A 13,524-nucleotide genomic window follows, 5' to 3' on the forward strand; every position below is an offset into this window, starting at 1 on the left:
TTTTAGTAACAGAGACTTTTTTCAAACAATGTTTTCACATGTAGTTTGAAAGCCACTATTTAGTTGAACTTCCTAATTTTGTAGATGAGGAAACTGAGGCCTGCTGTTAAATATCTGGCCCAAGGTCTCTAGCTAGTTTTTCTTAAGAAACTGAACTAAAACTATAGGCTTCTAACTCCTTGACCAATGTCTTTTTTCACTACCATGTAGTTTTTCAAGCTAATCTTGTTTCACTCTTGTGAAGAAAAGACAAATTTGGAAAAGAGAAGAACTTTACACTGTATCATGTGATCTGTCTTTCTATTTAGGTTGTTCAGAATGATGAAAATGAGACCTGTTTGAAGAAAGTAGATCCCCAGTTACTGAAGATGGCATTAACTCCTTACCCCAAGCTAAAAACTGCTCTCTTCCCACAGTACACCGCCTCTAATGTTCTGCCACCTGATATTACGCTTTACCACCTTATTCAGGTACGGTATTTAGGAATATCAGTCAGGGTTCAGCTAGGAAAACCGAAATCCACTCTGGGTCTCTCACGTGGAGGACATTTAACATAATTACCTACACAGTCATAGCAGGATGGGGAATCCAAGCATGCGATGGTGAGACAAGTCAAAAACTGACAGGGAGGCCACCACCACCCCTAAAGCTGCAAGAACGGTGTAAGAAAATAGTATCATCAGAACCCAGAAGCTGGACCTGGCTCTCTCTGAGAACTAAACTCACAGTCAGGCTGCCTAGTGGGAGCTGGAAACAAACGTACAGGGTGGGCCTGGAACATGGAGAAGATAGCCCCGAAAACAAAGAAGGAGGAAAATACTCTGGTTTCTCCCCCTCTTCCTACCTTTAATCTCCCATATTGTCTCTCTTGGCTAAACCTGTCTGGTAGCCAAAGGGCAGATGAGCTTGGGAAACGCAGTTCTCTGCAGAAGGAGAGAAAGGCGGGAATGGATCTGAGAGCAGACGGACAGTTGGCCAGCATGCCTGTCTGCCACTTCCTTCTACTATTGGTAAATTCTCTCTCTCTTCTCAGTGAATAGGGCTATTTCTTTATTTAAATCAGTACTTCTTAGCCTCTTTTAGGACCGAGATCTCTTTAAGAATGTAAGCGAGTTAGGAGTTTCTTCCCAGAAAAATAGCACATATGTGCATAATTTTGCTTCTATTTCAGAGGAGTTCAGATTCCCTGAAACCTATTCAGATCCTCCATGATGAACACATTCTTTTGTTCATTTTTTACTTCAGAGGGCTTTTGCTTCTTTCCTCTGGGTGCACATATTCCCACAGTATCCTTAATTCAACATAAGTTCTATAATCTATAAAGGTACAAAATCTCTGTAATGTGAGCAGTCCTTAATTTATAGAGTAGCCCTACTCAAAAATGTTCCTGGATGGCTGCCAGTCCATGAACTACTTGTTGCTGGTATGTGAGGACATTAGGATCTTGCGCTATTCTATAAATCTGTGTCATTAAGTACACTTTTCAGTTAAGCAGACTGTGTGTGTGTGTGTGTGTGTGTGTGTGTGTGTGTGTGTGTGTGATGTAGCAAGACACTCTGGAAGCAGGAAGCATTTAAATTTATTGCAAGCTTCAGGGCGCCTGGGTGGCTCAGTGGGTTAAGCCGCTGCCTTCAGCTCAGGTCATGATCTCAGGGTCCTGGGATCAAGTCCCGCGTCGGGCTCTCTGCTCAGCAAGGAGCTTGCTTCCCTTCCTCTCTCTGCCTGCCTCTCTGTCTACTTGTGATCTCTCTCTATCAAATAAATAAAATCTTTAAAAATAAATAAATAAATAAATTTATTGCAAGTTTCTTATCTCATAGCAGACCAGTAGCACCACTATAAATTAGATACAACTGGATTATATAAAAACATATAAAACAGTTTCACTACCTAAAGTGGATTCAATCAGCCTAAAACATAAGTGGTTTCAGGTTGTTCTTTGTTCTCTTTTCAAGTTGACCAATGCAGTTTTAGTCCTGTTACATTACGAAAAGTCATCCTTCCTAGATCATAAATTCTCCCATAATTTTACATCAAAGCTGCTCTTTCATTAACCACCCAAATCATGACTTAAAGGTTTTTTTTATTTTCTCCTTTATCTTTCCTACCATCTGCTTATCGTCTTTGCTACATCTTTGGCCTAGACAAATTTCAAACAGCCACGGCTCCCTGCTTCCAAACCTTTTCTGACTTGCTTATCCTTAGCCCGCTCTTTCTTCTTCATTGTTGGTGGTGATTTGTTCATCACATTCCTCTAATCTTTGATCTGCTTGTCTCCCTCTTTCCTTTCCAGACCACCCTTAGCTCACCTTGTCCTGTTTACATGGTAACATTGTCTAGCCTCTTATTTCTCTTGGGTTTGCATTCCAAAAGCATTTCAGAATTCCATTTTACATTATCATGGACGCTGCTTCAACCAAGAGAGTACACTTTCCAGACATAGTTTGAAGTGCGAAGTCTTTAAAAGAAACATAACTGGTTCTGTTTTTATTAAAAATAGGAAAGTGTCTTATGCACTCAGGGTTTTTTTTGTTTTGTTTTTTGTTTTTTGAAGCTGCATTCAAAGAATTTATGTCCAGAAAGATGAGGTTGGAGAAGGGAAGCAGATTACTTGTGAAGTCTTTTCTTATAATTTTATTTACTTACTTTAGAGTCAATTAACTTTTAACTCTGACTTTTCTGCTTTTTCAGTCACTGTTGCCCTTTGACCCTAGCAGATTGTTTGGCTGGCAGTGTGCCAACACGCTGGCTATAGGAGGTAAGTCATTCTAGGCACCTAGGGCTTTAGAAGTAAGTATTTCAGCAGTGTTGGCCATAGAAGTTAAGTTTTGTAAAACCAATCCAGTTTTTTTTTTTCACTGCTTTCCATTTCAAAAATGAAGGTGCATTCTAATGAAAAACATTTTCTAGGAGACTGAATTGAAAATGTGAGTTAAAAGTAGTGTGTCACTAACGCTGTTCTTGCTGGGAAACATAAGATGTACCTGTCTGCTTAAATTTCTCGCTTTTCCCAAATCCCTGTTGGTTTGCAGTATAGTATTAAAAAAGGTTAAGAGTGGAGGTGTAGGCATTAGACAAATCCTAGCTCGACCATCTAATAGCTGTATGACCTTTGGTAAGTGGTTTAACCTGTCTTCAGTTTCCTATAAAATGAGGTTAAGAATAGGGCCCACCTCACGTGTTACCTGAGAATGAAAGGAGACAAGGCATTTAAAAAGCTCTTGAGTTCCTGGTGCACGGTGAGACCCAGATGCGTACACACTGCTGTTCTCTTTAGGCCATAAGCATTTCTCTGATTTTTTTTTTTTTTTTATGCCAGTCTTAAGCTCAACTTTTTCTATATCTTTTTACTTTTAAATTTAGAGTTAACCTTTAATATCATGGTGCCTGTGGTGCCTCTGCTGAAATTATTCGGAAGTAGGCTTCAAATGAACACTTCACATGTCATGGATATCCTGTAAATATTTACTGGCATGCATAAAAATGGATTTTCTAATTTGTGAGTTTTATAAGTTCAAATCTCAAAAGATTTAATTTACCCAGTTCTCAGGGCCCAGTGCAGTGCCAGCCTATAGTAGATGTTCAATAAATATTTGTTGAGGGCTGGATAAAGTACTATGTATTGCATTTTCAAGTGATAATACTCTTTATAATGAATCTCTGTGAAGTTACTACTAGAGTGTAGATTGAATCCCCTGGCCTGTTTTAACACTTTTCCAGCTCTAACACTTAGCCAGAGTCCTGACCCCCTTCTGGGAAATGAGCACTGTACCAGGTACACTTGGGGAACAGAGAGGAAGTTGAAGATGTTTTCCCTGCCTGGTATTTAGAAGTTTGAAACATATTTGAGGAAATAAAGCACAAAGTAAATGAAACAATTATGAAAACATAATGTGCATTTATAAAATTGGAGAATTGTCTTTAATTAGAATATTTACTTATTTTTTCATATGGTCTTAACCATTGAAAAGAGATGTAAGGTAACTGCAAAGTGACTTGGCTTCTCTGACAGGCTGGAGAAAAATTTCCCTTTGGGTAGAATTTTCTCTTATATATGCTTTCTATACTAGCCTCCAATTTATTAAAAATCGGAGTCTTATTTGAGTTAAAAACTCACATTAGCTCATTTGGAGCCAGGCAATCCTATATACTTTTCATGTACTCAGCAAATACTTAATGAATGAACTAACAGTTTTATATGTAATAACAAGTTACCAGAGTCACTGTGATCTTACAAAGAATATAGGCATGTGAAAATTTTTTAATCTCAAAGGGGGTGTACTTTTAAGTAATAGCAGGAAGTTTTAAGTTGACAGACACCTCAACTCTTCAAGGTTTTTTTTGTTTGTTTTGTTTTTTTAAGAGCCAAGTCACAATGTAAAAAGTCCTTGGAATGCCACAGGAAGATAAAACTTTTTTCAGAAATAAGGTTTGAATTTTGAAAATAAAAGCAGATGCACTATTTTTCAGAACTTGTTCCTTAACAGTTCAAAATGTTACTTCATTTTTTTATAGGTAGTGAGTGATTAAGAAGCAATTAATGATTAAGGGTTGGCAGGAGGAGTTCTTTCATACTAACTAACTGATCACATCCAGAATATCTTCTAACTTCAGGTTTCTCTAAAGAGAGGAAAAATGTTTTCTCTGCCATTTTCAAGGGCACAGAGGAACTTTAAACTGAGCTACTCTGCTGGCTTGAGAAAGGTGGTATCATCATGTAGGTAATAAGGTGCTCTGAATACAACATCAGAAAATATAACTAATGATAACAAAAGGAAATTGAGGAGGACATTAATAGGGAGAAAAGGATGTTCTTATACTGTGTATCAGAGAAAGGTAGAGGGAGTTGGCCTTGGTGTATAGAGGACTCATAAAAATATTGAGAAGGGATTTCATTGTGTAATGAGCTCCATGAATAAATTAAAAAGCTCCTTTTGCAGATCCTTAGCAGAGATGTTATAGCTGAAGGATGATTGCCATTGTGACTTAAAGGATCATCAAATACAGAATTAAGACATATAAAATAACAAGTTGAATGAGGAAAAAGCATAATTTATAGGTTTTTATGCAGCTTCTTGGCTCAGTCAGTTAAGCATCTGACTCTTGATTTCAGCTCAGGTCGTGATGTCAGGATTGTGGGCTTGAGCCCTGTGTTGGGCTCCCCACTCAGTGAGGATTCTGCTTGAGATTCTCTCTCCCTCTCCCTCTGCCCTTCCCCCCACACATTATGCTCTCTCTCTCTCTCTGAAATAAATTTTTAAAAATCAAACGGGCTACTTCTACACATTAAAGTGAATTGTTATATTTTGGTGGTTCAGAGTAATGCACAGTGGTACAAAATGACTATAGCAACCATTTTTTTTCCTTTAGATTTGTTTATTTAATTATTAGAGAATGCATGTGCAAGCTGGGGGAGGGGAGAGGGCGAGGAAGAGAATGAATCTCAGCCAGACTCCCTGCTGAGCCTGGAGTCCAACACAGGGCTTGATCTCATGACTGGAGATCATGACCTGAGCCAAAATCAAGAATCAGACACTCAACTAGCTGAGCTGCTCAGGTGTCCTGCAACTGGTTTTCTTTCACCATTGCAGAGTTAAATTTTCCATGTGCAGATTTGAAATTAATCATGGTGAGGTGCAGAGGACTAATATTGCCTCACTTTTCCCCTAGATGCAGTGAGTCATCTCCCACATTTTTCTAGCCCTGACCTGGTTAATAAATATGCTATAGTGGAACGTCTGAATTTTGCATATTATTTACAACATGGGCGACCATCATTTGCATTTGGTACTTTTCTGGTCCAGGAATTAACCAAGAGCAAGACTCCCAAGCAGCTGTGAGTATTTAAAACATAATTTGTACTCTAAATAAAAGACATATCTGGGGTGCCTGGGTGGCTCAGTCAGTTAAGTGTCTGCCTTCAGCTCAGGTCATTATCCCAGGGTCCTGGAATCAAGCCCTGTGTCAGGCTCCTTGCTGGTCAGGGAGCCTGCTTCTCCCTCTCCTCCCTGCTCGTCCTTTCTCTCACTATCTCTGTCTGTTGCTCTTATATAAATAATAAATAAAAATGTTTAAAAAGGTAATATTTAAAGATACTATTTGTATCTTTTATAATTCTGTTAAAAAAAAAAAAAAGACCCAGGAACTTGCCAAATATTAGCAGTTACTCTTAAAAGGGAATTGTATAACAAGATGTGAATTCTGTATTTAAGATCTTTATTTTTTAGGGACGCCTGGGTGGCTCAGTTGGTTAAGCAGCTGCCTTCGGCTCAGGTCAAGGTCCCAGGGTTCTGGGATCGAGTCCCACATAGGGCTCCTTGCTCGGCAGGGAGCCTGCTTCTCCCTCTGCCTCTGCCTGCCTCTCTGTCTGCCTGTGCTTGCTCTCTCTCCCTCTCTCTCTGACAAATAAATAAATAAATAAAATCTTTTTAAAAAAATCTTTATTTTTTTATAATTCACTTTTATAAAGCACAGAATTGGGAGGAGTATTAGATATAGTCAGCTAAATATAGATTTACTTTATTTACTGGCTTGTTTCGTAGTTAACAAAGTAGTGCACTTTAGTGATAAAATATTCAAATAATTCAGAAGGGTGAAAAAAATGAAAGATAAAAAGTCCCTGAGTCTCCTTTCTTCATTCTGCATAGTAAATAAACATGGTTAATTTCTTATGCATCATTCCTTGAAATATGTCTATGCATATTAAACTACATATGTGATGTCAAACTTTAATTTGCTTGATGGTTTGCATATATACTCATAATTGATAGGATCACAAGTTGGCAGTCTTTCTGTAATTCTGTTCCGTGTTCCCTGGATGAAATTGAAGCAAGAATAATTTGGCTTATGAGCGGGTGTTTTATGAAGTTAAATATAAGACAATGGGGGGGCTATGGAGACAACCAGAAACTACCAGGAACCGGGGCACCTGGGTGGCTCAGTAGGTTAAGCCTTTGCCTTCAGTTCAGGTCATGATCTCGGGGTCCTGGGATTGAGCCCCACATCACGCTCTCTGTAGGGAGCCTGCTTCCCCACCCCCCTCCGCCTATCTCCCTACTTGTGATCTCTCTCTCAGTCAAATAAATGAATAAAATCTTAAAAAACAAACAAACAAATAAACAAACAAAAACTACCAGGAACCTAAATGATGTGTGCAGGGATCCAAAATGGGAGGGGGGAGGAAACTAAAAATCACGGGTGTCTGACACTCCATGTATCACTGTGTAATTCCATCTGCTTTTCCTGGTGAGAAACAGTTCTCTGATGTTATTTTAATTCCTGTCTTTTTTAGGATCCAGCAAGTAGGTAATGAAGCCTATGTTTTAGGGCTCTCCTCCTTCTACGTACCTTCAGTAGGAGCTGCCTGTGTTTGTTTCTTAGAACTGCTTGGCCTTGACAGTCTCAAGCTCAGAGTTGATATGAAAGTGGCCAATATAATTCTGAGCTGCAAGTGTAGAAACGAAGATGCTCGGTCCAGCTATATCAGAGAGTCTCTAGGTACAGTGCCTTTTCCATCTGGGGTTTGTTTCGTTTAGAGGACAAGGGTTGAATAGGTCTAAAGCATCAGATTATGAGTGGTTGGGGAGGAAATAATTATCTTCCTGTTTCCTCCTTTCTCTGCAGAATGTTTGCACTTTATCTCACTTTCTTAGATCCTTTAGTCAGATTCTAAAATGGCCCTGGGCCACACTCTTGAAACAGAAGAGTTCCTGACCCTTTCTCTTGACTATTTTTTATTGTTCGTATTTCTTACAGCTGAAAAACTATCTAAACTGGCTGTGGGTGAAAAGGCCACCATAGAGGAATTGCTTATTCTCTTAGAAGAAGGTATATGGAACAGCATCCAGCAGCAGGAAATAAAGAGGTTTGTTGAATTGCAGCCTCATTCTCTTTCCCAACAAGCTTTATTCTTCCAAACTGTATTTGTGTAGTCTTTCTTCCAGCAACTCAGGTGTTTTCACCAATCCCTTCAGGGCTTCTTACTCAGCCGGCATATAGCAGACACTTGATAAACAGACAGTTGAGTTTTAAATGCTTCTTGCCATCAGTAGAAGAAAGGTGCAGATAATTATTCACTTTTTAGAAAGAGAGTTTCCAAAAGATGGAAAAGAGCTCTGTCTTCTTCACTGCCCAGCTGGTCAGAGAAGTCTTTTGTTATATATTGAAATCATTTAGAAGACGTGGGATGGGGGCACCTGTGTGGCTCTGTCGGTTAAGCCTCCAACTCTTGCTTTTGGCCTGGATCATGATCTCAGGGTCATGAGATTGAACCCTGAATTGGCTCTGAGCTGGGAATGGAGCCTGCTTAAGATTCTCTCTCTCTACCCCTCCCTTGCTCTTTCTATAAAAAAGAAAACAGAGAGAGAGAAGAAGATGGGGGATGGATCTCACAAATTTGATTCTAAGTGAGGTCTTTAATTTTCTCTTACTTACATATGTTAGTTGATAATGAAAGTTGAGGTGACCATCTGTCCAGAAAACCCCCTCTACTTAAACATTGATAACATCTTTCATCTGTGCTGTGCACCCGCAGTGACTTAGTCACCCCAGACCCTGGGAATGCACCATTTTCTTGTACTGGCTCTTGGTGACTCTGTTCTCAACAGTCTCTGGCTATGAACAGAAACAAGTACTCCCCCCTTCCTGAGGAAGCCCAAGCATCTGTCAGGGCTCTGATACTCTAAAGTGAATCATGCAAAACAATTAAACACTCAGAATTTCTTGAGTGACTATTTACTCAATTCTCCTAAAGATGGTATATAGCTAATATAACCTCTCTGTGGACAGATACTTAAAGGAATGCATTCTCCCAGTATGCTAAGAAAGCTTTTATGCATTATGGATGCAAGAGCCCTCTTTTTTCCGTTACTTTCCAGAGCAGTCTAACAAACACATGGTATTTTTGAAAGACTTTTTAGAAAATATACTGCAGTTAAATTTGTTTAATTTTTTTCTTATTTTCCATTTAAATGAAAGCTGTATTTTAACAATCCTTTTTTTCCCTCTACTGCCCCAACTTCCAATTACAGGTTATCTAGTGAATCTAGCAGCCAGTGGGCATTAGCAGTACAGTTCTGCAGGCTTCACAATGTGAAACTGAGCACGTCTTACCTCAGAGAATGTGCCGAAGCAAACGACTGGTTACAGTTCATTATCCATAGCCAGCTCCATAACTATCACCCAGAGGAGGTAAGCCACAGTGTGTTGTCAACTATTCAAGAAGAGAAAATTGGAAGGCTTCTCAGAGGACACAAAGTGTTGTTTCCATTGTGTATATCTAGGCTTTTGTTTTATGTGATATTACTGTTTTTATTAAGAGTTCAGTGGGTTGGCATCAGACAGAGGATTAGTCATTCATACTAAAGAGCTGAGGGAAGAGTTTTTGCTACTCCAGATTAAATATGGAAATTCACCCCAAAGCAGCAAATAACTTTGTAAAATGATATGGTCACTTCCCACGCACACGGTTCAGAGTGAGAAAGGACAATTTTGCTTCTGCTTTTCTTTAACATTTTTCGGGTCCAGATGAAATTGGTCTTTTTAAATATCTAATATGTTTTCTAGGTGAAATCTCTCCTTCAGTATTTCAGTCCTGTCCTTCAAGACCATTTAAGACTGGCTTTTGAGAACTTGACCTCAGTGTCTAACTCCAAAATGGACAGTGATCCAGTCTGCAACAGGGTCCCCCAGGAACTCCAGAGAAACAAAGAAGAGATGACTGATTTATTTGAGGTTCTGCTCCAGTGCTCAGAGGAACCAGACTCCTGGTGCTGGCTCCTCGCTGAAGCAGTGAAACAACGGGCCCCTATCCTTAGTGTCCTGGCCTCCTGTCTCCAGGTAGGGTATGAGAAGCCAAAATTAAGAACCCAGAGAGAGTGGAAAAAGTGGAAAGGGACCGGGAAGACAAATCATCAGAGAGGAAGTGGTGTGATGATGATAGGAAGGCTCCAGTGTGTGTTTTCAAGGTCACTGTCACTTTTGTGCTTTTCCAGCTTGGGCACCAGGCCATCCATTACACTTCCTTCTACCTTAATGTTCAGTAACCGAAGTGGTCTGAGCTTTGGTTCCTGGTTGGAAGTCCTAGAGAAAGGACCCTGCTTCCTGAGCAGAGAAGTAGGATATTCTAGACAGTCCCTTGACCGATGCTGTGGAAGGCAGTCTTGTTTTCTTATACTTAGTACTTCCACAACTTCTGGAACCCATTCGATCTCTTGATCTTTGGATAGATTACACTCTGCAGAACAGTTTATAGTAGTGCCTTGGTTGTTCATTAGCATTTATTCCATGTTTGGAAGCTTTCAAGCTAGGTTAACCAGTGTATTGAGGTGACTTGTTCAGAACAGGAAACATCCATCCATGATTGTAGCATTGTTGGGAGCCCCCAGCTCCCTCTGTCAGGTGATCCAGATGCAATTGTTTTTTTTTTTTTGAAAAGTTTTTATCCTGTGGCAGGATGCCAGTACTATTCCTTGTCTCTGTGTTTGGATCGTCACATCTGTGGAGGACACTGTTGCTGCTGAAGCAACAGAACACATTCAGGGCTCAATGGAAGAGCACATATGGGACCTTCAAGACCTCTCAGTCATCTGGAGAACATTACTAACAAGGCAGAAGAGCAAAACTCTCATCAGAGGTTTCCAACTTTTCTTTAAGGTAGTTATAGTCACTTCATTTCGTTCCTGTGTTTAAAAGGGTTGCTTCAGAATATCGCCATTGGCTTTTTCAATAGTTTTTAATCTCTTGATTTAAGATTTTATTTATAGATTTTATTTATTTATTTATTTGTCAGAGAGAGAGAAAGAGAGAGCACACAAGCAGGCAGAATGGCAGGCAGAGGCAGAGAGAGAAGCAGGCTCCCTGCCGAACAAGGAGCCCGATGTGGGACTCAATCCCAGGATCCTGGGATCATGACCTGAGCCGAAAGCAGCGACTTAACCAACTGAGCCACCCAGGCATCCCTTGATTTTTTTTTTTTTTTTTAATCCAACAACATAGAGTGATAACAGAACTACCGATTCTTTATCAAAGAACTTCATATTATTTGAGGGTGTTATGAAGTGGTAGTATCCTCATTTAGAGTAAAGTACTGTGTTTCTAGTTCAGATGCATAGTTTCTCACTCCAAAACTCCTGTCTTCTGACAGAAAAGCTTCCACCAAAGAGATAGAAATGCCACAGGCAGCAGTAGGTTGGCAGCTCAGTAGAGCCCATTTTCCGGGAGTATATGTAGCACCATCTAGTGGAATGTCTCCAGCTTACGTGCTGTGGACCACGTATAGAATAGAAAATAGACTGTTGTGTAGGTGTGCCTGGCCTAAATATCTTTTTTCTAAAAGGTAAAAGTAATATAAATTTAACCTCTTTCCTTTTACCATATGACTTAATTCAGTGTAACTGTTATTAGTAGTACTTGTGTTTTTACTTTAACCTTCTCTTACATTGACATTATTCATTGAGAAAACACTATTGATCAACTTCACGATTTTTTTTTTTTTTATTTGAGAGAGAGAGACAGTGAGAGAGAGCATGAGCGAGGAGAAGGTCAGAGGGAGAAGCAGACTCCCCATGGAGCTGGGAGCCTGATGTGGGACTCGATCCCGGGACTCCAGGATCACGCCCTGAGCCGGAGGCAGTCGTTTAACCAACTGCGCCACCCAGGCGTCCCAACTTCACGATTTTGTAATTTCATTCAATCTCTTCCTCAAAGGATTCCCCACTACTGTTGATGATGGAGATGTATGAACTGTGTATGTTTTTCAAGAATTATAAGGAAGCCGAAGCTAAACTTCTGGAGTTCCAAAAGAGCTTTGAAACTGTAAGTTGGAACCCTACTGCTCTTTGTCACTATCTGAAATTGGTTAGTGTGGCCTGTTACCTGCTAGTAGTCAGGCTGTGACAGCAGGCAAGCAGCTGGTAATTGAAACTAACTCATTTGTACTGTTCCAGATGTGGGGAGGGAGGGCAGGAGTTACAGTGGCTTTGCCTAGGGCACCTCAGTTGCCAGACATGCAGAGAAGTTTCATATGAAGTGCTGATTCTGATCAGTGTCCTGAACTGCAGCCAAGCTCAGTGGGAAAGGGATTACCAGGACCTGCAGTGGATGCTCAAGAGGAATGTGGTGGTTCCTCATGGGCCACATTTTGCCACTCTAGGATAACTCAGTATTGAGTGTGAAGGGTGTTTAATACTTCTTTATTTATGGTGATTGACAATAATGGCTTTTTTCATCAACCATCTTTATGGTTCCACTCCGAAATGATGCTGAACTGTGTGGTCAATTTCAGACAATTTCAGACCTATTCAATGCTTATTTCAGGCCTTATTTATCATGTGGAACTAATTAACCCTGTGGAAGAAAAGGGGACGTTGTAAGGAAGCAAAAGAAATATGCCTTAGTTCTGCTTCAGGTTTTAGCACTTTTGCGTTTTCTCTACCCTACAAGAGCTCTATGATAAATGAGACAAAACTATATGCTGGTTCTACCTAACAAACATATCACAGTGGAACCCCAGTTTAGGCTTTTGCTCTCAATAAGTAACTGCAATAAAGGTTTAAAAGTTACATTATTTGAAAATATTGAGTCAGTTATTCAAATATGCCTGAGGTTTCAAAATCACGACAAAGAGGAATGTTAATTTCCTTAGTCTGTCACTTCCCATGGCTGGGGCTCTACCAGATATCTTTTCTTTTGACTTATTTTTTGGAGCAAAATACACATACCATTTACCATCTTAACCGTTAAGTATACAGTCCGTAGTGTTAAATACATTCCCATTGTTATGCGACCATCACCACCATCCATCCCCCTCACCCTACACATGTTGTCATGTGTAAAAACTCTATACCCATTAAACAATAACTCCCCATTCTCCTTTATTCCAAGCTCCTGGCAACCACAGTTCTACTTTTTGTTTTTATAATTTGGCTACTTTAAGTACCTTACATAAGTGGAATTGTACAGTATTTGTCTTTTTGTGATTGGTTTATTTCACTTAGCATGACGTTCTCAAGGTTCATCCATGTAGGATTTCCTTCTTTTCAAATGCTAAATAAAATGCCATTGTATGTTGGTGAAAAACAGCTTTTCCCTAAGGTCACAAACACGGCAGGGATGTCCACTATCACCACTGTTCTTCAACATGGTACTAAAAATCCTAGCCTTAGCAACAGACGGCAAAAAGAAATAAAAGATATTCATATCAGCAAAGAAGTCAAACTCTCCCTCTTCACAGATGACATGATACTTTATGTGGAAAACCCAAAAGATTCCACCCCAAAATTGCTGGAACTCAGATAGGAATTCAGCACAGAAATCAGTTGCATTTCTATACACTAACAGTGAGACAGAAGAAAGAGAAATTAAGGAGTCGATCCCATTTACAATTGCACCCAAACCTGTAAGATTTCTAGGAATAAATGTAACCAAAGAGGCAAAGGATCTGTACTCTGAACATTATAAAACACTCATGAAAGAATTGAGGAAGACACAAAGAAATGGAAAAATGTTCCATGCTCATGGATGGGA

At 39.8% G+C, this 13,524-nt stretch overlaps 1 protein-coding gene across 1 annotated transcript in view; it reads left to right on the top strand.

Moving 5' to 3' along the window:
• Window positions 1–13,524, top strand: part of SPG11 (SPG11 vesicle trafficking associated, spatacsin) — a 95,829-nt gene that overhangs the window by 43,356 nt on the left and 38,949 nt on the right. Inside the window, exons 19-27 of the mRNA XM_044230048.1 lie at window positions 309–470; window positions 2,692–2,758; window positions 5,671–5,836; window positions 7,292–7,497; window positions 7,756–7,864; window positions 9,030–9,189; window positions 9,565–9,837; window positions 10,453–10,653; window positions 11,707–11,814. Coding sequence (XP_044085983.1) covers window positions 309–470; window positions 2,692–2,758; window positions 5,671–5,836; window positions 7,292–7,497; window positions 7,756–7,864; window positions 9,030–9,189; window positions 9,565–9,837; window positions 10,453–10,653; window positions 11,707–11,814 — 1,452 coding nt within the window. The remainder of the gene's footprint in view (window positions 1–308; window positions 471–2,691; window positions 2,759–5,670; window positions 5,837–7,291; window positions 7,498–7,755; window positions 7,865–9,029; window positions 9,190–9,564; window positions 9,838–10,452; window positions 10,654–11,706; window positions 11,815–13,524) is intronic.

The sequence above is a fragment of the Neovison vison genome, chromosome 13, assembly GCF_020171115.1.
Source record: "Neovison vison isolate M4711 chromosome 13, ASM_NN_V1, whole genome shotgun sequence".
Lineage (NCBI taxonomy): Eukaryota > Metazoa > Chordata > Mammalia > Carnivora > Mustelidae > Neogale > Neogale vison.